At 40.8% G+C, this 26085-nt stretch overlaps 1 protein-coding gene across 1 annotated transcript in view; it reads right to left on the bottom strand.

The window, feature by feature from the left end:
- Positions 1-1213: 1213 nt before the first annotated feature.
- Positions 1214-26085, bottom strand: part of LOC126235072 (Down syndrome cell adhesion molecule-like protein Dscam2) — a 159327-nt gene continuing 134455 nt past the window's right edge. Inside the window, exons 6-12 of the mRNA XM_049943805.1 lie at positions 13600-13732; positions 9623-9781; positions 9192-9476; positions 3889-4057; positions 1636-1760; positions 1270-1498; positions 1214-1217 (exon numbers count right to left, since the gene is read on the bottom strand). Of these exons, the coding sequence (XP_049799762.1) occupies positions 1214-1217; positions 1270-1498; positions 1636-1760; positions 3889-4057; positions 9192-9476; positions 9623-9781; positions 13600-13732 (1104 nt within the window). The remainder of the gene's footprint in view (positions 1218-1269; positions 1499-1635; positions 1761-3888; positions 4058-9191; positions 9477-9622; positions 9782-13599; positions 13733-26085) is intronic.

The following is a 26085-nucleotide window of genomic DNA, read 5'->3' as shown; positions in this document are numbered from 1 at the left end:
GGGATGTGGAAAACCGCCTAAAAACCACATCTATGCTGGTCAGCACGCCAACCCACTTCGTTAATCCACCGGGAGGATTCAAACTGGGGCCGGCACGCCTACCCGAGTCCAGAAAGCAACGCATTAGCGCTCTTGGCTAATCTGGCCGGGTGCAGATACATCTCCAGTCAATATGGAAGTTTGAGTGAGAATGTGAAGCATCATTGTTCATCACAAACTGAAGCGCTATGAATTTAACGATTATGTTATAGTTGCTCAGTTGAAAAGTGAAGATACAAATTACAAATCTCTTTACTGGTTAGTAACAGATAATGAAATTATGAATTCGACTTTGGCTAGGAAATCAGACAACAGTGCAAAGGTTGTCGTTTAATTTTCATGGAACGGGAGAAGCAAATTGTAGAGCCATCATTTTAGAAGCAATGAATAAATAAAAAGTTAATTTTGTGAATATGTCATACTAGTAATTAACTGTTCAACAGAAGCTGCTTGTTGGTAGCATTCCATTTAACCATACTAGTATCCCCGTGTCAGTGGTATCTGTATTGCACAGAAGACAATAGCAGTGTCTTATGCATATGAGATTTTTCAGTTCACTGTGAAGTGACTTGCCTTTCCTGTAATGTTCTCTAGCCTGTGCCAATGGCAATATTTCGTAAAATTCATGTAATGATATTATCACAAGATTTTTATTACATATATGTGTAATCGTTATAAACAATTTCTTAGGTAATATTTGCAGTTGTCATTGGTAATTCCTAAACTTGCAGAGATTACTTTTGGTATATTATCTCTGCCAGCAGAACAAAGAAATGCGTTGTCACTAAAGAATACTAGCAAGACTTTCGATGTTCTTTTTTAATTTCTTTTTTAAGATTAGTCCGTTCGGTAAAATCAAATACTACCAGCAAACAGCTTCCGTCGAACAGTTCATTGTTACTATGGTATATTTACAATTTCTACAAGCTGCAGGGCACTAAATTTACAAAACACTCTTAATTTTGTGATTCTGACAAATATCATGTTATGATATCTACGTGGAAAGAGATTGAGAACGCACGATTTTTCTTACCTGAAGTGTTTTTGATCTGGATTATGAAAGTGTGTATCGGGCTGTTTCCATTGTAGGGCATTTCCCAGCTTATGTTCAGTGACCTGCTTGAAAAATTTATCAAATGCACATTGACTGGAGGCTCTGGATTTTCTTGCACGATCAGCTGGAATTCCATACGATCACTGCCGTACTGGTTACTGGCTAAGCAACCAAACGTAGCAGTGTCGTCCCGTTGAACATGCTTTATTGTCATTTTTGAACGCAGTCCAAAATCTAAATGCTCCTCCTTGATATCTAGTTTAACGTGATTCGGTTGGACTAAGCGGTTTGCTTGAATCCACTGCACTTTTAATGGCTTATCTCCCTCGGCTACACAGTCCAGTATTGCAGTGCTGTCTTTCTTCGCAGTTACATTACGAAATTCCGAGGAAAATCTTGCTGGTACTGAAACAAAAACATCATATTCCAGTTTGTAATAGTAATTTGATGATGTTTGCTGGTAACTTTCATCATAACATTCACGCAACGGTAAAACACTGTAACAGTGAAAAATTAAGAAACTTACTCAAAAATTTACTGACCATGTACGGTGATGTAGATTCCCTTGCTCAAACCAAGCCCGATGCCACTACTAGCTTCACAGACATAGTAACCTTTGTCCTCTAGAAGTACATGCTGTATCCATAGGCTCCCATTCTCAAGAACTCTATAAGAGCAGCAGACAATGGAAGTGACATTAATAAACGGACATCATTTTTGAAACATAATAGACTGGAAGAAAAAAGAGAGACGTTTTAGAATACATCTGTAATATATCCCACAAAGCCATCATTTTTTTGCGAAGTAAATACCGCCACTTTTCAATCATAAGTACTCGTAATTTACATTTTTTTAAAAAGTGGATGCCTGGAAATTGTACTTAGTCCTCATTGTTGGTTACTAATATGGGAAATTCACTATTGTTATTGAACCCTTTATTCTTATGGAAGTACAATGTTTATGTAGTAGGAGACACTGAAATACCTCTTCGAGGCGGGAAAGGTCCTTTTATATAATTTTTCTAGCGTAGAAGATATGCAGTTGTCATTTTTAACATTTTAAACTTTTATACTGGCTTGAATATCTCTGAATCAAAATTATTTGACTTCATAGTTTACGCTTGATTAAAAACAGACATACGTCGGCAAACTTTTACCATCGCAAGTGAGTTTTTGTTCCGGAAAAGGTGAATAAAAGAGAGGATTTACTTCCTAATCACTATAAATGTTGCTTAAATTAACGATTTTGTTTTTTCGTCCCTTCTGTTTTATACTTACTTTTGTTATTCACGTTTGTATTCCCCAAGATCTCTTATTTCTTTTCGCTCTTCTGTGGACCAACGTTTGGCCTCATTCATACATCACATCCATTCTTATCTTTTCTTCTTCGTGAATTACATCTTGATTCAGTTAATACTTCTCTTATGCATTTGCAACTCTTCCTGTCTTTTACTGTATGTATTTGTTTGTTCATCACTTCCACTACTGACGTAAGTACTCACAAACACGGTATTGCCAATTTTTTATTAGCAAAGTACTGTTTCTATACGCTGGGCGCAGGTGCTTTGTATCTACAGCTTAATTTTGTAAACGTCTCTATGGCAACGCCTCTTCAAAGCTCTATAGACGGTTAGTGTTTTCGCCCACAGCATTCGGAGTAGACAGCTGTCAAAAGGGGTGCCAGGAATCAGGCATGTCCTTAAGTTGACTCTACTGTAGGATTGTTCAGTAGCAAAGAATAACTACTGTGTATTAAAATTTCATCTACAATGCGGCATTTTTCTCACAGCTCAATGTTTATGGCGTCATATCGCTTGAACTATGAGACGTACAGTGATATATTTGTGCAGGTACATTCGGTACGTATATGGATACTGTCTGTGAAACATGTTGCGAATAGAATTATCAACAAAGAAGTGCCGGCCGCGGTGGTCTAGCGGTTCTGGCGCTGCAGTCCGGAACCGCGGGACTGCTACGGTCGCAGGTTCGAATCCTGCCTCGGGCATGGGTGTGTGTGATGTCCTTAGGTTAGTTAGGTTTAAGTAGTTCTAAGTTCTAGGAGACTTATGACGTAAGATGTTGAGTCCCATAGTGCTCAGAGCCATTTGAACCATTTGAACAAAAAAGTAATAAATGTAAACGTCGTGCATGATGTGGCTGTTCTTCACGCATCTCAGTGTTTATGACATCATACCTTCTGATCTTTGTGTCATATGATGATATAATTTTGTTCTAGATTCAGTGATATATGTGGCTACGGTCTGAAAAATGCATTGTGAATAGAATTAATAGCAAAGAAGTAATAAAATTAAACATTAAGCACAATGTGGTTGTTTTGCACACATTTCATTGCTTATTACGTCATATCTCCTAAACAATGAAAGTTTGGTGGTTCTTACCCCCACAGTGATTTTTTCAACGACAGTAGGCATATGTGCACCAAGTTTGGTTGAATTCAGTTCTGTGGTTTAAGAGGAAACACATATGTGAAAAAAATCCCAAAATGGAAGTATTAACCATCGAATGTGTAAAAACAGTAGTTGCATTGATTATTTAATGATTAGCATAAGCTAAATTGATTAAATTTTATGCGCATGCTCTTTTAAATGACACGGCGAATGTTAAAAATACCCATGTTTTATATAAATGTGCTCAGAAGGTATATTTTTATGAACTGTCTCCTGATATTTTTACAAAAATTACGTTTGTATCATATATTTCACCTGTTACTGAAACTATAGTTAAGTGCTGTAGAATAAAATACTATCATTTTCTTTTATTTAATCTTTCACTCACTTGAAATTTTCAGCTCTTTGGATGTTTTGGAATGGAGACCTTGGTACTGGAGACTCCTTCCTCCAGAGGATACTTGGTAAGGGCGACCCGTCCGCTGCACAGTCCACCATGAGGCTGCTCCCTAGCACAACCTCTGTGTCGTTAGGCTCATGCCGCCATGTTGGAGGGACTGCCAGAAACCGAAAAAGGACAACTCATTATAAAGAAGTTACAACCTGTTCGGTATTACTACAAATGTAATGTAAGTCGTCTGGAAGAAAGTCTCAGAGAAGTGATGGAGTTTATAGGATATAGATTCTCCCTTTTTGCATACACATTGTCTTTTTTCTTTTTACCCAAACATATTTCAACCCCTCTGTGCCATCATCAGTGGGTTTTTGTTTATTGATAACTGAAAAGAGTGAACATATTTTAGGTTGTTACTGATCTAAGAGGCAAAAAGGCGCAACCCATATCCTATAATTTAACTGTAAACACGGAATGAAAGATAAGAACTGCAGATCTAAAAGATGAGTAATGGAATTTGTTTGATACTAGAAGTATGTACTTATTTAGAGACCGGGAACACGTTTCCTGCTACTGTATTTTCAGCTAGAGTTTTTTGTATTCCACAGATTTTTAGTACGCTGACATTTTAGTGTGAATTTTTCATCAGATTAAAAAAAATTCAAATTGAATAAATGATCTTATTTTGTGTGCCTAATTGCTGAAGAAGTTACTAGCATATTTCGCAGTTAGTCATTAAAGTACCTCAGTCTACATAACAAAACTGTAATGAGAGAAAGAAAGGTAGCCTGTAAATGAAGACGAACGTTGCACACGATGTATGGGAGAATTTAACAGAGTTGATCAGTAGTAAGAATTCTGATTTCAGATGCGGGAGCTACATGGTTTAAATCGTCTTCCGGTTTTCTCTGATATCCTTACAGTCATTTGAGGTACACATAATAGAAAAGACTGCTCATGTTTGACACTGTGAAGGACAAAAGATTCATTTCTGCTGGAATACCGTCTATCTGTAGAGGTATAAGAACGAAACCCGCCTGTGTTGTTTAAATACACTCACAGTATGCCGGGAGCGTAAGGATTGGTAGTTTTATGTTCTGAGGCAAAAAGTAAATGTTGCGACACGCAAGCAACTGTAAACGACTGAACACTGCCACAGATGAAAGAAATATTAGACTTCATTGCGACGTCTCGGAATTTGGTGATCTGGGGTAAAGAAGCAAACATACAACGTAGACTTCTACGGCCTGTATTGACTTCACTTACAACTTCCGGTCTGATAGGCCGTTATCGAAGCACAAAACTTTCCCCTAAAGTTTCATCTTCGACTGCGGGAGACATCCTCAGAGCTAAAGTGGCGAACTGCAACCAGAACTCGAGATAGCGCCGAATATATAGGCAGTGTAGAGGGAACCACAGTCCATCACAAGACATCGGCTACGAGATTATCTTTGGTAATGCCAACATATTCGACTGAAAGAAATCGATCATTGTTCTTATGTTGCAACGCTGACACCCAAATTATATATGATTTAACTGTTACCTTGTTTCTGTTAAAATTATTACGATGGTTGTAAATCTCAATAGCCTCTCTACACAGTCGCGCATGACAACGCGATGTTTCCGAAATGCCCTCGTCTCACTGAATTTTGTTTCATGGTAATCCTCTTGAAAATCATGTTCCGCTAGGGCCGATTTATCCTAATGTCTCAGGCAGCATTTCCTATTGTGTTCAACCTGATGGGTGTTAACGCTTCTTTCCGCGGTACAAATATAAATCAGATCACAAGTACTCCAGGTGTAGCCAAATTATGCCGTACATCTTTTGCTGATCTTAAATATTCTTTTATCTGCTTGGTAGATCTGAAGACAGTTTCCACACCATACTAGCTCAACGCTTTCCCAATGCGATTTGTAATTTTACTCATGAACGGAAGGAAAACTATCCCCTTGGGCGGCCGTTGTTCTTCGTTGTTCCTGATTTTCCTCCTAGGACGAAGTGCTCGATCTATCTCTTTGTTAGAATAAGCATTCTTCTTGAATGTTGACCGCACATGTTCAACTCCATCTGTTAAAGAAGATGGCTCAACGATTATGTACGCTTTGTCTGTCAAGTTTTTAATCATACCTCTTTTTTGTTTGGATTGGTGGCTTTTCTACTCTGCACCATGTGTCCGTACCGCGCCCATTGTTCAAAGGTCTCCGTAACAAATTGCCCACAGCCAGACTAAGAGAACTGACCGTATCCATCCCATCAGTCTGCTGATAAAAATCATTATTGTTTTGAAAATAGGTTCTGGTGAAGCAGTAACCGAATAACTCCTGTATCTGCTGGGAAAATATCCACTATGCATGAGATAGCTTCATCGGAATCATGGTAAATAAAGACACAACATCAAAACTAACAAGGGTATCAACCGGGCCACATGCATTTCTTTTAATTTGTCAATGAAATGATATGAATTTTTGGTACGACTGTCAGTTCCACCAACAAATGCTTGCAGCAACGAGTCAGACTGCCTGTAAAAGACCAGCCAGATAGTACCGGCACGTTGATGATACCATTCGTGGTATGGACACACGGTGCAGAGGAGTTGAAAGCCTTCTTAATAACCTTCAACAGAACCAATCTGAAAATCAAATTAGCTATGGAGACGAAGAGTAATGGCCTACTGAATTTTTTGGGTATTTCTGTTATCATGCAAGAGAACGGGACGTTTGGCGGCAGCGTATATAGGAGAGCCACGTATACTGACCATTACCATCATAAATATTCTAACCACCAACCTGTACAAAAAAGAGGTGTGATTAAAATCTTAGTAGACAGGGTGTACAAAATCTGTGAACCGACTTCTTTAAAAGATGAGGTTGAACATATACGGTCGACATTCAAGATTATTGGTTATTATAACAAGGAGACAGATCAAGCACTTCTTCCTACGGAGATAATAATCAAAATCAAGGAGGAACAATGGCCGCCCAAAGGCGTTGGAAAAGTGTTGAGCAAGAATGATGTGGAAAATATCTTAAGACCCACCAGGAAGATAAAATCAGCAAAAGATATACGATATCGTTTGGCTTCATCGGGTATATGCAAATCCCTTGTAGTTGTGGACTACTTCATATAGGGAGCACGAAAAGAAGTGTTAACACCTGTCTGGTTGACAGCAAAGTGCCACTCGAGACGTACGGATAAGTCGGTCGTATCAGATCATGTTTAACAAAGGGTGATCATGAAATAGAATTCCGTGAAATCAGTGTCATATCGAAAACATAGCATTAGCATGTGCGCCTGTGCAAATAGGCTACTGAGATTTATAAACACCGTAATAATTTTAACAGGAAAGAGGAAAGTTAAATTAGATAAAATATGGATGCCAGTGTCGCACCTTAAGAATAACGATCGATTACTTTCAATCGAGAATGTTGGCATTATCAAAGAGAATCTTGTGGGCAGCTTCATGTAATGGACTGTGGTGCCCTCTTCACTGCCTATATATTGGGCGCTCCCGTGACTTCTGGCTGCAGTTCGCCGCATTACCTCTGAAGTTATTTCCCGCAGTCGGAGATGAAACGTGAGGGGAAAGTTTTATTCATCGACCACAGAATATCAACCTGGAAATGAAGAAAGAAGCAATCATTAACAAATTAGTTGGATGGGAAGACTACGCCCTGAAATAATATTACTTGTAGTGTTTGTAGTTCACAGAAAGATATGAGAGCCCATCTGAAGCACATGTAGAGTGTTTGTTCTGAGTGACCGTTTCTGGAACCTGAGGTGTTTAGGAGATGGGTAAGTATCTTACGTTTTTAGAAACATATTTACGTTCAGAAGTAGCAACCAAAAAATGTTTTGTCCGGAGTAGCATAGTGAATGTGGCACTGAGGGCAACGAAGAAGTTTCGTATGGGAAAACAACCGTAACCACTTTTGCTGCAATGAAAGGAAACACCGTCTGGATTACTACGATTATTATTTTGATACATAAAAATAATAAGTATAGTGATCTATATAGTGTTTTCTTTCAATAGACAAGGTGATTCAAAAGCAACTGTACACATTTCGTGGGTGTAATGTATGCATCAAAATAAGACGAAAACATTAAATAAACTTTTGTCTGAAATTGCTTTATTTCAGAGTTATGCAGTAGAGGAGAGACAACAAGTGCAATACAATCAACACAAAATTAATTCTTCTCAGAAAGCAAAGACACGAAGGAACCTGAAGTTCAAGGCAGTTATGTACTGTACATTTACTCTAGGATATGTTCAAAATAATAACCATTTGGACGAAGATAGAGACGTACGCCACGTCGGAATGTTGCAGGCTCTGTTCATCTCCTTCTGCACAACGGATCACACTGAAGTCAAGTAAACAAAGGCGTTTGTAGCCAAAATCAACCGACGAGTGTAAAGAGGTGTACGAAGCAACATCAGTCAGTATGCATGCGAACACGGCACGCAAAAAGCCTGTACTGACCCACGATGTAATGCCTGCCGCAAATGACATTATGCATGATGACTCAGAAATAAATCATTTTCAGACAACCCATTACGTAACATTTTACTCTTATTGAGATCCATACGTTACATTCACGAAGTATGTACAGTTACTTTTGAATTACCATATAGAAAACATTTCAAAAAAGTGTAAATAAAAGTACTTAAACTTAGTTACTACAATTACCGTAGTTCCATGTTACTGGAAAGGAGTGCACATTACCCCATTGCTGAATTCATTTAAAAATCACAATATGTAGTATACCAAATTTTAAGCATGGTGTAAGGATGGCGTCACTGTATTTTAATTTAAAACTATTTTTAATGATTTGGTTGACGCTTTTACACTATAACTATAATTGTAAAATGTAAAGTTGCACTTCCAGAAATGACACAATTAATAAAATATTCCGGGCTATCGTGCATCGGTCGAATGGATGTCACATTAAAACCCAACCTTTCGTCCCCATATGCGGAGAACACTTTCAAGTGGGGTCGTAGCTTATTTGAGTGTCCGATTCACACCCTGGTACACTATAGACAATATAGGCCAGGGTGTGAAACGGACTATCAAAGGAGCTACGATCCCCCTTGGAAATGATCTCCGCAGATGGGAACGAAACGTTAGGTTTTAATGTAGAAACAATTCGACAACGGCATAATAGTTGAGAATATTTGATTTATTGTGATTGTAACCACAGTTAGTAACCGAAGTATAGTGACATGACTTGATGTACAAACTAATTTATGCATTTAAAACATGAGCTAAGTGCAGCATCAAGCAGGTGACTGTCGTACCATTCACTACTACTGATACTGTGTAATTAGTGACGGCTGCCGCATTCGATGCTTGGCAGGTATAGTTTCCAGAATGCTTCACTACGAGTCCGTTGAAGCTCAGAGTGCTTGAGTAATCATCTATAGTCTTTTCGGTGATGCTTTGTCCGTGAGGAACCGCTTTTCCGTCTTTTAGCCAGTGAATTGCCACAGGAAAATCTCCTTTACTGATTATACACGTCAGATGGATTCGCATTCCTCTTTGAAGATTTGGTTTCACCATTATCGGGTCTATCTCTGGAGCTTCTGCAACAGGAAATACATCAGGCTGGTAACTTTACTGAGTGTTGCACTGTGCTGCACCCTATTAGATATGTTGAACATTAGGATTCTATGTCATACCTAGACAAGTATTGTACTGAAATATATTTAACGTTTTACCACACGCTTACCCATAACTTGAACATTCAGTTTCCTCCTGGCGGTGTCCCCATCTGGATTTCTTGCTACGCAGACGTATCCTCCTTCATCATCCATTTTACGAACGTCGTTTATTAGAAGAGTTCCGTTTGGGAACAGGGTTTGACGGTGGGTATCGGTGAGGGGTCTTCCTGAAACAAACAATTTAAATGAGAAGATTTATAGTGAAAATTTTTCTACTGGGACGTCAACAGAGCGTTAATAAACCATACAGATTACAAGACAAGAGCACAAAATTCACAGAAAAAGTTAAAGAAGCAAACAGATTAGAATTTTGGAGATATTGTAGCACACTGAAAGCGACACTTATGCAGGTCAAATAGCAATAGAATGATATTCAGAATGCAAATAGTTCTATTTCCTCGTATTCAAATTCATAGGATTATTGCACTCAGTCACGTGGTGACGTTGCAAATCATCAAATCTTGTGTATGCGGAATAGCTCGACGTTACCGACGATAATGCAGTTAGAAGTAAATGATTTATTATTGTATGTAGTATTAAGTTAAAGAAAACATTATGAAGCTGTGCTACGGCTGCGCCTTTTTTGTAGAGCTTACATCCCCATTATACCGTATTATAGGAATAAATTATGAACCAGCATGAAAGATGTTTTTCGAACGTAGACATAGGTATCACATCCCTGCGTAAAGTCCTGCATCTTTTCTGTCCGACATGTGTAAGCAGCACCAGCTACGAAGATTTAACATCTAGAGATAATTTTATTTTTGTTGTTATCGATCTCTTATTCTATTTTTATTTGCGTTCTTGTAGACCTCTAATTAGATTCTGCAGCATTATCTGCATTACAGGTATTATCGTCTAGCTCGGAGGCAAAGATGTTCCAATTAGACATTTCTTGGTGAGACTACTTGTAAAAGTCCTTGTACTTATTCTAAGAGAAGCTACACTTAGTTTCTAACTATAGCAGTTTGTGTTAGCTGTTATTAATTTGGTGACACTTGAGAACAGCATGTTTTCAGCACAACGAGCTTTTCCCGCATTAAATTCTTGGATATAATCAATTACAGTGTTTTCTAAATCTGCCAAAATACTAGATGGTAGAAATTTCCACCTCTAAATGTAATCCTTCCATTTGCTCCTTAATAGACGAGTTTTGTACGAGGTGGGAGTAGAAAATTCGTGAACTATATTGGATCCAAGTATCTTGGCATCATTCTGAAAGATTTATTGTCAGTTTCTCTGCCAGGGTCGAGGGGTTGCAAATTATCAAAACTTGTGCGTGTGGAAACTTCACGATAGAAACATATTCCGCATCCCAACACTTCTCAAATATAGTAAGAAGTGTGCTAGGCCATATTAGTAAAGAAAAGGAAAACCTTGCTTTGTTACGATGCAATTCCATTTTCCGTGTACGTTAATCAACGCCTAGGCCTTGGTTCACAAATAATACTAATTCTTTCTATGTAATTCTCAAGTCCACCAAGTGCCACCAGAGATCTCTCATCACGCGTTGGCTTTCCAACTGTATGAGAATGTGATACGAAGTGTGCTTCACACTTACTGCACAAGTATTTTTTCTCGGAAACGGTGCATCTGGTCGAATCTTTTTCGAGTGAAAAGCGTTAAGGTAAATCGATAAATAATGAACCTTAAATTGGCTGAAGGTTGCTGGAAAAGTAACTCAGTTTGACAACTGTGCGTAGGAACATAGAGGAAAATCAGTAGAGTTGAAAACAGCTGTCAAAACAGAACAGTTTTTTTTTTGGAAACTTCCTAGCAGATTAAAACTATGTGCTGTACCGAGACTCGAACTCAGGACCTTTGCCTTTCGTAGGCAAGTGCTCTACCAACTTTTTTTTCTCATTTTTTGTTCGTGATTGTTCGTTCTGTTCGCTCGGGGTGGACGTCCCATGACGCTTGTCCAAGTTCATTGTAGATCCATTAACTCAGTTTTTTTTTTTATTACAGAGGGCAGCTAACCCTCTTACCGAAAATGCTGAGTTAGCGTGCCAGCATTACACACTACTTAAACTAACTTATGCTAAGAACAACACACACACCCATGTGCGAGTGAGGACTCGAACCAGCGGCCGGAGGGGCACCAACTGAGCTACCCAAACACGACTCGCACCCCGTCCTCACAGCTTTACTTCCGCCAGTTCTAATCTGCCAGGATGTTCCATATCAACGTACACTCTGCTGCAGAGTGAAAATTTCATTCTGGAGTTTTTTGTTTTGCCTCCGTGAGGATCCACAGCCTCTAAGTGTTTAACAAAACAATACATTGTGCTTATAATTAAATGTTTCCCTGAGATATTTAAATCTCTGTTTTTATTATTTACGATAATGATCGAAGCAAACGAAATGAATTACAATTTGTGCTGCGGCGGAGACTCGAAACCGGGTCTTCTTGCTTACTAGGCAGAAATGTTAACCACTACATCACCGCAGTACGACGGTCAACAGTGCAGCACGAACTAACTAAGCTGAGTGCCCTCCCTAACATAAACTTCAATTCATTTTTCCCTTACATATTGTCACTACTGCCAGGGCTCTTTATTAAAGTCGTCTCATCAGCTAATTTCGGCAGTGAGCCGTTGTGAAGTACATTTGCTATGTCATATATTACATTTAGTTAACATATGTACTATGTACAACAAAGCCTTTTTTTTCTGAGCACGGAGACGAACAGCTAGAGGCAAATGCTTGTGCATGGCTGTGTGTAAACTGGCAAATATTCAGAGAATGGAGGTTGACTTTTGATGTCACGGAGTATTAGTCACAAAATGAAACTGGAGGCACTGTGAGACAGAGGAAGATACCAGTCCGCCACTAAAAGCACGACATCGACAATGCGTACATCCAGCAACCCAGATAAGAAGCAAAGTGTAGCTTTCGATATTTACTGAATTTTTAAAACAAACTTTTGTGAATGATTCTATAGTTTTAATCACTACTTTACCCATGAACATCGGCAGAAACTTTTCCGGGGGTAGGTGGGAAGTCTCAGAAATTGCCATATTTCATATAAATGTGGTGGTAACTTTTGTGACGTATAATGCTGCAAGAACGAAATTATATATATATATATATATATATATATATATATATATATATATATATATATATATATATATATATAATGATACAAACATTTGTTATGTCCCAGACAAGCGCCTCCTCCTGCCCTCCTTGCGGACGCCTAGATTTTAAATATCATGACAAAATTATAAATATTGTGAAACAGTGATAAACAGAATTAACTGTTGCACTGCGCAGTATTGTTCAAATTGATTTACGCTATCTGGCTCCAAAATTCATTTGAAAAGACTACATTTTGTCTTCGTACATCCATAGGTGAAATGGAAGACATTGGGACTTAATGTAAGACTACATTTTGGCTTTACAAAAGAAGTTTGATAGCATTACGTATTGACAAGTCATCACAGTCATTTCTTCAGTACTGCACGAGATGCTCAGTATTTTCGATAGTACGTTATTTTCAAAATTCGTAGTTTTCTTGTTTACGTAACAATAACGTAACAATATATATGTGTGTGTGTGTGTGTGAATGCTTTCCTGTAGCTATGCTGTTATTCATTATTTAAATGCAGTGCTGATTTATAAACCATCAATCACACCTTCGTCAACCTGTTTGTTTTACACGATTTCATTGAGTTATTTCATTTCAAGAATACACATTTGAAGGTACAGTATTTGTACTACGCGTGCTTTTAAGTCTTTGTTGTGACTGTAGTAGGTGTCCGATTAGCCTACGGCCAACATTCCTTAACAAGAGAGGTGTCTAAAGTGAAATACGTTGTCCGCATTACATTTTCTTCTTACAGAGCTATGTGCGCACAATGGTTAATATTTTCTAATTTTCTATGGTTTCTGGTGTTACTAATTTGTTCACATGCATAGAGGAGAATAATTTCGTTCTAGGATTTGAACATATACAGAAAGAATATGTGACGCAACTCACCATCTTTCTCCCAGTAAATGCTGCTGATTGGGTACCCCGTGACGTAGCAGTTGAACGTGACAGTCGTTCCGGCAACTACTCTCCTGTCCTGCATCGGTTTGATGTACGGTGGGCCAAGCACGTACAGGTACGCCTGTTGTACAAAAATCACTGCATTTTTTGGAAAACATTCTGTGTACGAAAGGAAAAAAATCATCACAGTAAGAAAATATGCAACAGTGAAATACACTGATGAGCCAAAACATTATGACCACCTGCTTACTAGCTTATTTGTCCATCTTTGGAACGAAATACATCACTGATTCTGCGTATCAGATATTCGAAAGTTTGTTGATAGGGTTGTGGAGGTATGTGGCATTAAATGTCTAAGCAAAGCCCACGTAATTCGCTTAAACAATGGGCCGCTGATTTGCGATGATGGCACCCGATAGTGACCCATATGAGTTCCATAGGATTTCCATCAGGCGAATTTGGTCGCCGAGACATCAACATGAGTTCACTACAATACTCCTCAAATCGCTGCAGCACAATTTTGGCTCGGAGACACGGACAGTTATACCGCTGAAAGGTGACATCGCTGTCGGAGAAGACATCAATCATGAAGGGGTGCTGGTGGTTCGCAGCTGTCAGCGTGTTTTCGATTACTACCGCAGGTCACACACAACCACAGGAGAATGTCTCCCGTAGCATAATACTGCTCCGTGGCGCGTGGCACGCTTTGAGGCACCACTCACCTCGATGACGGTGTTTGTGGAGACGACTATTGAGCTACTTCAGCAAAAATGTGATTCACCAGAAGAGACGACATGTTTCCACTGATCGACGGTCGAATCCCGATGGTCCCGTGCCCGCTGCAATCGTAATTGACAATGTAGTTGGGTCAACACGTAGGGGAGCTGTGCTGCGGAGCTCCATGTAGAACAGTGTAAGATGAACGGTGTGCTCCGAAACACTTGTGCGTGCACCAGCATTGTGCTTTTTCGGCAGTGATGCTACAGATCACCACCTATCCTAATTTACAGACAAGTCTCCGAACCCCACGTTCTGTGAAGAGTTGTGGACGTCCAACCATTTAGCGCCTAGTCGCACTTTTGCTGTCCTTCTACCTCTTTCCCTAGATGATCACGACAGTACCACGTGAACATTCGACAAGTTTCGCTGATTTCGACACACTCGCTCACAGGCTCTGCGTAGTAATAATTTGCTAATAGTCGCTTATCTCAATAGATTTCCCCATTTTCAGTCCATGTCTTCGCTAGGGTGATGCCGTGTCCGTGTCTGTTACGCTTACATACTTTTGTTACCCCATCACACGCCTGAAAAGTTACCAGGCGGCATCGAACGTCGCGGTGGGTACCGTTCATAATGTTCTGACTGGTCGCTGTATAGCAGCTAAACATGCGTGAAGTTTTCACAGGTGCACTACGTTAGCACTCGAATAAAAGACATGTCACAGTTTATAATTTTCAATGTTTAATGTTATTACCTTCTAGGAAACTTCTCTTATATCGTCATAAAATATATGAGCGGCAATTATTTCATACCATGATTGTTGCGATTCTCTCTACAAAATTTGAAAATTTGTGTATGTTAGTATAATTATATAAATGCTCCATCGAAGGGAGAGGAACAGCATATTCAAAGCATAAACCAGGAAAACAACTAATTCACCAAGAGTTTTTGTTTGTTCAGGGCATAGAGGGATATGTCTTCAGAGTTATTTAGCAGTGTTTGTGACCTTGCAACGACTTTCCATTTTATTTGATTTTATTTGACCATAAATAATAACTGTCTCACTACCATACAATGCTGTGCTCCAAACGTACATTCTCAGGAATAGCTTCCACAAATTAAGGCCTACGTTTGATGCTAGTAGAGTTCTCTTGGCAAGAAATACCCTTTTTGCCAATGCCAGTCTGCTTTTTATGTCCTCATTGTTCCGTCCATCATGGGTTATTTTGCTGCCTAGGAGGCAGAATTCCCTGGCTTCGTCTGCTTTGTGATCCCCAATTCTACTGTTAAATTTCTCGCTGTTCTCATTTCTGGTACTTCTCACTACTTTGGCCATTCTTCGATCTACTCTTAATCCACATTCTGTACTCATTAGACTGTTCATTCCCTTCAATAGATCCTGTAATTCTTCTTCACTTTTGCCGAGGACAGAAATGTTATCAGCGAATCTTATCATTGGTATCTTTTCATCCTGAATTTTAATCCCACTCTTGAACCTCTCTTTTATTTCCATCATTGTTTCTTCGATGTATAGATAGAATAGTAGGGGCGAAAGACTGCATTCCTGTTTTAAGCCTGTAAGGTGGCAGAATAAACGGTCAGATTTCCACCATACATGAGACCTTTACAAATAGCAATGAGAAGGTGAAGATGACTCTCAACGTAAATCGACAGTTGTGAGAACATTTGCCTACCAATATGTAATGCAAAAACGGATGACAGTCAACTGACAGTAATTAACAAACCATTCCTATAGAATGCATGTCTTTGAGCAGAAGGTAGCACAGAGAACGCGAGTCGAGTCGCTTTTATTTTTGAAAAGCCAGCTCCACAACGGCATAGTGAAGCCGTGCTGTGGGAGTTACGCTGGCAACCACTTAAAGGGGTGGCAGAAAGGAGGACAGCGACCCCGGGCCAGGTGATTCAAGCTGGAGGGCTGCCTGTTGCGAGGGCATCGGTACAAGAGCAGAGAAGAAGCTTTAGAAAACTGCGTTTCGAAATTCCAATGGGATGCGAACAAAAGCAAGTGACGCATTTTCGTCCAGTGAGTACGACACATGGAAAGGTCAATGTACTTTAGGCATCTAGAACGGGCACAAAACGTCCGATTGGCGGAAACTCACTAGGAAGGAGAACATTACTGAAGTTTCGACACAGTTCGATAGAAAGGACGTTGCGATTGGTAGAGGGTGTTTCTACAAAATGAGAGGAACGCTCCAATTGGTCGGAAAAAGCCGTGACGTGAAAAAGGAACCCAACTGGAGGGAGGCAGTTCTGCAATAAGAGGACAAGAAAGAAATTTTGGGAGACTCTTCTCTGACCTGGCATCAAGTGCAGAAAGGAGCGCTTAACGCTCCATACGACACAGAGAAGAAATTGGTGTCGACACTGTGTTCACAGCGGCTGCACTCCAGCTAAAATTAGCTGTAGCAACGTTTAGCTCCAACTGTGGAGAAACGAACCAGCCAAATTAGTTAACTGTTCTAGCGAGAACTCAGAGGGCACTATAATATGCACGCTGCTCCAACCATGCGTGTGTATATCGCCACATAATAAGACTGGGGCTGAGTACATGTTTTCTCGCCTAACAAGAAACATAAGGAAAGTTTCTGTTGGAAAGTTCAGCAAAGGCCAGATTAGTTTTGTAGGAATTTGAGTGAGAGAGAGCGGCCTAGCAGACAGCATCACGTCGCAGCTTAAGGTAAATACCGAGCGCAGAGGCCTAAACTTTGTTGGTTTAACAGCTTGCGTCCACTGTAAACTCGAGCGGCCTTGGATAATCTTGCGCTCAAATTTGTCACTTGACTAACCATCCACCGTAGAGTTGATTGTCATCCCAAATAGTACCGAACTTGGAACCAGAATCGGACGATTTTCGTAGTACTGACCAACATCATAACGTATGTGTAGGAGCAATTTTGTACAGAAACGTGCAATTAAACTTTCATATTATTGTGCTTAGGATTAATGTAAAGAAACTTCCAATTAAACTTTCATAATATTGTGCTTAAGATTAATGTTCTTTCAGAGAGTTAATATTTAACATTGTTGTGTATAAACTTATTTCACTTTTTGATTTTGGCAAGATGCATTATGCATTGCGCTATTTTTATCTTGAAAACTGTGTGGAAAGCTGTAATGTGGTGAGAAATATTGCGTCATTAAACTTGTCATTTCACCTCACACAGTTGTTCTCAATTCAAGAATAATCTACCAAAAAACAAACCCCCGCAACCATACAAGTTCCTTTCTTGATCTTCCAGTCTTATTGTTCCCTCTTGGTTCTTGTAAATGCTGTATATTACCCGTCTTTCCTTATAGCTTACCCCTGTTTTTCTCAGGATTTCGAATATCTTGCGCCATGTGGCACTGTCAAACAATTTTTCCAGGTATCCAAATCCCATAAACGTGTCTTGATTTTTCTTCAGTCTTGGTTCCAATATCAACATCAATGTCATAACTGCCACTCTGGAGCCTTTACCTTTCTTAAAGCCAAACTGACCGTCCTCTATCACATCCTCATTTTTCTTTTCCGTTCTTCTGTAAATTAATCTTGTCAGTAACTTCGATACATAAGTGAAATGCCCTGCTAAACCCGCAGGACAGGACAGGTAGTTGGAATTGTGGAAAGGGGCCAAAATGAGCGGCTGTCAGCTACACTAGAACACATATAACTTTATTTATTTGACCAAACAGTACAGAACAAATTCTTGAACTTATCGACTGAATACGCCACACTATCTTATGCCTTGAAGCACAACCACTTTAATTAAAAAAAAAAAAAAAGAGCGGCTGAAAGCCATTAACTCAAAATTCATACGCCAAAAGAATATTTAGAAGACAGAAGGCCTCATGTTAAGTAAATTCTATAATTTGGCTGAAGGCCCCAAAATCTAACACTTGAAAAGCAACAACCTTAATTTAAGGACGGCTGAAGGCCGATGATTTTAGACTCAAGGTAAAATTAAATAAAAAACACAAGGCAGAAGGTCTTATCTTCAATTAGGTTTGAAGGCCCCAAACAGTCTGATGCTCGAAAGACAAAGATCCTTAATTTAAAAACGGCTGAAAGCCCCATGACTTAAAACTCAAGGTAAAATAAATTTAAACAACAAGCCTTATCTTAAAGTAGGCTGAAGGCCCCAAACAATCTAGCACTTGACAAGCAAGGAATTTTAATTTAAAATGGCTGAAGGCCCATAACTTAAAACATAACTAAAATTATTTTTAGTAGGCAGAAGGCCCAAGGCTTTATCTTTAAACAATATTTTAATCAGGCTGAAGACCCAAACAATCTAACCCATGACAAGCAAGAAACTTATCATTTTAAAATGGCTGAAGGCCCATAACTTAAAAGACCACTAAAAACAATTCAACTTTAATTCAAAACCATCGGCTATGAGCCATACAAATACATACAGCAGAAAATAAGAAAAGGCAGTGCACCTAACGGCGCTCAGAAGTTTCAAGGGTCGGCCAGCACTTGAAATACCAATGTTCACTTACGTGAGACAGGCAGCCGGCTCAACAAGGTAATTTGCGCTCCACTCAACCAGCACACAACCGGGAGTTCAATGCAAACCTAAAAGGCATGGACGCCCACAACCAAGCAGACATTAAGCTGTCGAACTACTCTCTGTGCTGGACAGTGACAACACGGTGAGGAAAGAACACTGCCTAAATTTACGTCAATGGCCAGGACGGGTAACCGGAACGTTAACGTCCACAAGGCAGAAAATTCCGCTGGTGAACTTCAATTTGCAAATAATCAAATTGTTAGACTCCACCAGACGGTGGCTAAAGCTTCGCCAACTCTAACACACACGTTGTTGCTCGCGGGGATGTCCGAAACAGCCAACAACGAGAACCAAACGGCACAACGGGAACAGTCTTGACTTACTGGCAAATTAAATCTAAACTCAACTTTCGTGTCCAGGGTCAGTGAGCCATGGACCTCGTAGCAATCTGAACAGCCCCACACACTCTGACACTGCATAGAGACCGACAGCGGGCCCAGCCAGACTATGCCCTGTTGAGATTTCCTCGCTGCTCCACGCCAACCGACCAACTCCTCAGAGCAAGTACTCCGACAACATTTAAAATAACTTGCCAATCAAAATCACACAAACTACACACAGTTTCACGAACACTTGAATGAAGAACCAGACAATGCTAACGGCAGTGACTGTACAATACAGGGACGGATCACGAGTCAGCACACACAGCCAACCCATAAGTGATCGCCAGCCAAATACACGTCATCTGGCAGAACGACTGACCGACAACCAACCAGAGTTGTCGCGACTCCAATCATGTGTGTAGGCAACTGTCGGGTGAGTCATGGCGGTCCGGACCTCACTGCTGCTGCGCCCCGAGTCGACTTGTGCCGCCGGCCGCGGTGGTCTCGCGGTTCTAGGCGCGCAGTCCGGAACCGCGCGACTGCTACGGTCGCAGGTTCGAATCCTGCCTCGGGCATGGATGTGTGTTATGTCCTTAGGTTAGTTAGGTTTAACTAGTTCTAAGTTCTAGGGGACTGATGACCTAAGATGTTAAGTCCCATAGTGCTCAGAGCCATTTGAACCAATTTTTTTTGAACTTGTGCCGCGTGCCAACTCAAACACTGCCAGGTCCGAACTAACTGCTGACACGTTGCAACTCACTGGTTGACACACGAGACCGGGAAGTAATAGCAATCGAGCAAAGATAATATGGCAGGGCTTATATAGATAAGCGCTGCTGCTGCCACTCATGGGCAGGCAAAGCAGCAACTCAGAGACACAAGTAATTGAAACTAACATAACGAGGTGGCAATACAGCAAAAACAGGATGTTAAATAAGAGATGGCACAAACACGAACCACGCACAGCTGAATGAGCTGTTAAGCTGATTGTGCGACAACGCTCGCAGTTGTCGGCTCTTGCAATCTTCAGAATTGTTTGGATGATGTTTTCCCAAAAGTCTGATTGTATGGACTCTGAGAAATTTGGAACAGAAGAGAAACGAAGCATCTGAGATGTATTGCTGTAGAAGAACGTTGAAAATTAGTTGGAGAGGAGGCGAATGTATGGAAAACACTGACAGGAAGGGGCATGATGATAGGATATGTACTGTATGAAGATATCAGGGAATAACTTCCATGGCACCAGAGGGAGCTATAGAGGAACACAAAGATAAGAATACAACTGATAAATAATTGAGGCGGTAGGTTGCAAGTGCTATTCTGAGATTAATAGGTTGGCACAGGAGAGAAACTGGTTTCAAAAATCACAACCATCACGTAGCCCAGAGATTGTGCTTGGAGCCGCTCCGTACGAACAAAAGGTAGCCATCCCCAGCAGCAAATGGCTTCCAGTTTGTAGTGTACAGCAGCTACAACTTCAACTCATCACTTAGTCTCGGTGAATTATTTTTGGTCATAAGTTTGCTACGAAAAACCAAACCGATAGCTGCCAACAGAAACGAAAGAAATTGAGATTTAGGAGGTTACTGTTTTTCTCTTATATCCGAGTTACTTGGTGCTTTCGATTAATATTGTGAGTAAGCAGTTCGACCACCCCCCTCCCCCCCCCCCCCCCAATGAACTATGGACCTAGCCGTTGGTGGGGAGGCTTGCGTGCCTCAGCGATACAGATAGCCGTACCGTAGGTGCAACCACAATGGAGGGGTATCTGTTGAGAGGCAAGACAAACGTGTGGTTCCTGAAGCGGGATAGCAGACTTTTCAATAGTTGCAGGGCTACAGTCTGGATGATTGACAGATCTGGCCTTGTAACACTAACCAAAATGGCCTTGCTGTGCTGGTACTGCGAAAGGCTGAAAGCAAGGGGAAACTACAGCCATAATTTCTCCGGAGTGCATGCAGCTTTATTGTATGGTTAAATGATGATGGCGTCCTCTTGGGTATAATATTCTGGAGGTAAAATAGTCCCCCATTCGGATCTCCGGGTGGGGACTACTCAGGAGGAAATCGTTATCAGGAGAAAGAAAACTGGCGTTCTACGGGTCGGAGCGTGGAATGTCAGATCCCTTAATTGGGCAGGTAGGTTAGAAAATTTTAAAAGGGAAATGGATAGGTTAAAGTTAGATGTAATGGGAATTAGTGAAGTTCAGTGGCAGGAGGAACAAGACTTCTGCTCAGGTGAATACAGGGTTATAAATACAAAATCAAATAGGGGTAATGCACGAGTCGGTTTAATAATGGATAAAAAATGATACGAGTGCGGGCAAGCTACTACAAACAGCATGGTGAACGTGTTATTGTGGCCAAGATAGACACGAAACCCACGCATACCACAGTACTACAAGGTTATATGCCAACTAATTCCGCAGATGACGAAGAGATTGGTGAAATGTATGATGACATGAAAGAAATTATTCGGATACTAAAGGGAGACGAAAATTTAATAGTCATGGGGGACTGGAATTCGATAGTAGGAAAAGGAAGAGAATGAAACGTAGTAGGTGAATATGGAATGGGGTTAGAAATGAAAGAGGAAGCTGCCTGGTAGAATTTTACACAGAGCATAACTTAATCATAGCTAACCCTTGGTTCAAGAATCATGAAAGAACGTTATATACATGGAAGAAACCTGGAGATACTGTAAGGTTTCAGATAGATTACATAATGGTAAGACAGAGATTCAGGAACCAGGTTTTAAATTGTAATACATTTCCAGGGGCAGATGTGGACTCTGACCACAATCTATTGGTTATGGACTGTAGATTAAAACTGAAGAAACTGCAAAATGGTGGGAATTTAAGGAGATGGGACTTGGATAAACTGACAGAACCAGAGGTTTTAGAGAGTTTCAGGGAGAGCATTAGGGAACGATTGACAAGAGTGGGGGAAAGAAATACAGTAGATGAAGAACGGGTAACTTTGAGAGATGAAATAGTGAAGGCAGCAGATGATCAAGTAGGTAAAAAGACAAGGGCTAATAGAAATCCTTGGGTAACAGAAGAGATATTGAATTTAATTTATGAAAGGAGGAAATGGCTACTTAGGGATGGCTAGAGGACAAATGTAAGGATGTAGAGGCTTATCTCACTAGGGGTAAGATAGATACTGCCTACAGGAAAATTAAAGACACATTTGGAGAAAAGAGAACCTCTTGCATGAATATCAAGAGCTCAGAGGGAAACCCAGTTCTAACCAAAGAAGGGAAAGCAGAAAGGTGGAAGGGGTATATAGAGGGTCTATACAAGGGCGATGTTCTGGAAGACAATATTATGGAAATGGAAAAGGATTTAGATGAGGATGAAATGGGAGAGATGATACTGCGTGAAGAGTTTGATAGAGTACTGAAAGACCTAAGTCGAAACAAGGCTCCGGGAGTAGACAACATTCCATTAGAACTACTGATAGCCTTGGGAGAGCCAGCCCTGACAAAACTCTACCATCTGGTGAGCAAGATGTATGAGACAGGCGAAATACTCTCTGTCTTCAAGAAGAATATAATAATTCCAGTCCCAAAGAAAGCAGGTGTTGACAGATGTCAAAATTACCGAACTATCAGTTTAATAATCCTCGGCTGCAAAATAATGACATGATGTCTTTACAAATGAATGGAAAAACTGGTAGAACCGACCTCGGAGAAGATCAGTTTGGATTCCGTAGAAATGTTGGAACACGTGAGGCAATACTGACCCTATGACTTATCTTAGAAAATAGATTAAAGAAAGGCGAACCTACGTTTCTAGCATTTGTAGACGTAGAGAAAACTTTTGACAGTGTTGACTGGAATACTGCCTTTCAAATTCTGAAGGTGGCAGGGTAAAATACAGGGAGCGAAAGGCTATTTACAATCTGTACAGAAACCAGATGGCAGTTATAAGAGTTGAGGGGCATGAAAGGGAAGCAGTGGTTGGGAAGGGAGTGAGACAGGGTTGTAGCCTATCCCTGACGTTATTCAATCTGTATATTGAGCAAGCAGTAAAGGATACGTAAGAAAAATTTGGAGTAGGAAGTAATATCCATGGAGAAGAAATAAAAACTTTGAGGTTCGCAGATGGCAGTGTAATTCTGGGAGACAGCGAAGGTCCTGGAAGAGCAGCTGAACGGAATCGACAGTGTCTTGAAAGGAGGATATAAGATGAACATCAACAAAAGCAAAACGAGGATAATGGAATATAGTCGAATTAAATCGGTTGATGCTGAGGGAATTAGATTAGGTAATGAGACACCTAAAGTAGTAAAGGAGTTTTGCTATTTGTGGAGCAAAATAACTGATGATGGTCGAAATAGGAAGGCTATAAAATGCAATGGCAAGGAAAGTTTTTCTGAAGAAGAGAAATTTGTTAACATCGAATATAGATTTAAGGGTCAGGAAGTCGTCTCTGAAAGTATTTGAATGGAGTGTAGCCATGTATGGAAGTGAAACGTGGACGATAAATAGTTTAGACAAGAAGAGAATAGAAGCTTTCGAAATGTGGTGCTACAGAAGAATGCTGAAGATTATATGGGTAGATCACATAACCAATGAGGAGGTATTGAACAGAATTGGAGAGAAGAGAAATTTGTGGCTCAACTTGACTAGAAGAAAGGGTCGGTTGGTAGGACATATTATGGGGCATCAAGGGATTACCAATTTAGTGTTGGAGGGTAGCGTGGAGGGTGAAAATCGTAGAGGGAGACCAAGAGATGAATACACTGAACAGATTCAGAAGGATGTAGGATGCAGTAGGTGCTGGGAAATGAAGAAGGTTGCACAGGATAGAGTAGCATGGAGAGCTGCATCAAACCAGTCTCTGGACTGAAGACCACAACATCAACAACAAGCAGTTCGATCAAATATTAGAAAGATGTTCATTACAGTGTTTTTCACAACAGGCAAGAACAACTTGCAGTTTTTGACGACACGTCGCCATGTGTGCCATGATAGCGCGGACTGTATTTGCACGACACTCGGACCTCTTCCGCAAAATGCCGTGCATCGCTGCTGTGACTAGTCCTATTGTCACCTTAACCCTGTCACCCAGACATACAACAAGAGTGCGACAAAGTTGCTGTTTCAAAAATCCCCACACGAAGAAGGCCAATGAGGCCACTTCCGGAGAGTCTGCAGTTCGTGGTCTAGTGGCTAGCGTTACTGCCTCTGGATCATGGGGTCCCAGGTTGGCTTCATCGGCCGGGTGGGGGATTTTCTCTGCCTGGGGACTGGGTGTTTGTGTTGTCCTCATAATTTCACCCTCATGGTCATCATTCGTGTCAGTGGATAGATTGGACTGTGTAAAAAATTGGACCGTGTAAAAACTGGAACTTTGTACGGGCACTGATGACAGTGCACTTGAGCGCCCTACAAACCAAACATCATCATCAACCATCAACTTCCGGCGAGCGTCGTGGCCACAGCATTGATCCACCTCTCCTTCTTGCTTTGCGGCAAATTGATCGACCTCGTTGGAAATAGTATGCAGAGCTGATACTGGAAATTTCCGAAGATGATGCTTGTCTGTTGATACAGTCACCTTGCACAAGGCAACATTTCATGTCGGTGAAATCATAAAAGGCACAGTTTCAGCGTGTGTGATCTTCTCAGTTAAAGGTTTGAATATGTGGGACTGCCTTCTGAAAGTTGGGTATCATTGGACCATTCGTGTTTCATGAACGTAAAGTCGTCAGGATCACGCCGCTGTTCCTCAGTTCCCATCGGATGCTAGTTTTCAACAGGACGGTATCTCTTCCAATGTGCCGACTTTGTGTTCTTTTTTCTCTACAAAACATTTTTCCAGACTATTGGACTGGGAGAAGCATATCAACGTTACAACTACCGCGCTCACCAGACATGATCCTAATGGATTTCGGAGTTCAGTGAAAGAAACGCTGTGTGGTTGATAGATTTGTTTCACCGCTGCTTCAAATATTGGAGAGTGTTTCCTATGGGTTTAAGATTGGATGATTAGCAGATCAGTCTATGTGTGATCGGATTCCTGAGTGTTGTGCCGCGCTGTAAACACAACTATTCGCATCTTAGATGACGTGTCCACAGAACACTCATCACGAATATATAGAAACAAGGACCACTGTTGGTCATTGAGAATACTGCGACAAGAAAAACACAATCACAAAACCACATTTGGCCTGCGGGTTTAACACCTCATTGGTCGGTCGGTCGACTCCATGCCTTGCATTATTCGGAAAGAGACAAATCCCTAATCATCAGACCACACGCTTCGAGTCAGCTATTCCTGTGTTATTTGGAGCACTGAAGACTTGCTGCTTTATTTGTTGCTGAGGCCAATGACTTTTTGCGACGTGCCCGACTCCAAATGTCCATTGCGTGTAATTCCCTTCGCAATGTTCGCCCGAAAACTGTTTGCGATGCACCTGCATGTACTGACAGCAGGAGCTACGTCGAGTTTGAAACAGACTGTCACTGACAAGGCGTGACAATCGTATCCGGTCCCTGCCGGTTGGAGTCTTCTTGCGGTCACTGTTCTTACGCAGTGGTATATGGCTGTGAGAGCGGCACACCATTCCATGTTGGACAGTCCGCGTTGATGCAATAAAGAGAAAATGCTGATAAGTAAGGGTAGGACTCGCGCACCGAGGGTTCCGTACAAACTTAGTTATGTATGTAGGTGGCTCATCCAGCCCGGAAATCGAGAATTTCGACGATTCTTGCCTGTTACTGGTGTTGATGCTGGTGAGCCGTGCGCGGCTAGTGTTCATTCCGTTTATTGTTTGTCATCTTCTGTTGTCGTCCTGCCGCCTTTCATTCCATTTAGTGGGGTCACTAACTTCCTGCCTTACCTG

The sequence above is a fragment of the Schistocerca nitens genome, chromosome 2 (assembly GCF_023898315.1).
Source record: "Schistocerca nitens isolate TAMUIC-IGC-003100 chromosome 2, iqSchNite1.1, whole genome shotgun sequence".
NCBI classification, from domain to species: Eukaryota; Metazoa; Arthropoda; class Insecta; order Orthoptera; family Acrididae; genus Schistocerca; species Schistocerca nitens.
Note: the sequence above shows the minus strand (reverse complement) of the source record. Positions and strands in the feature narration are given on the sequence as shown.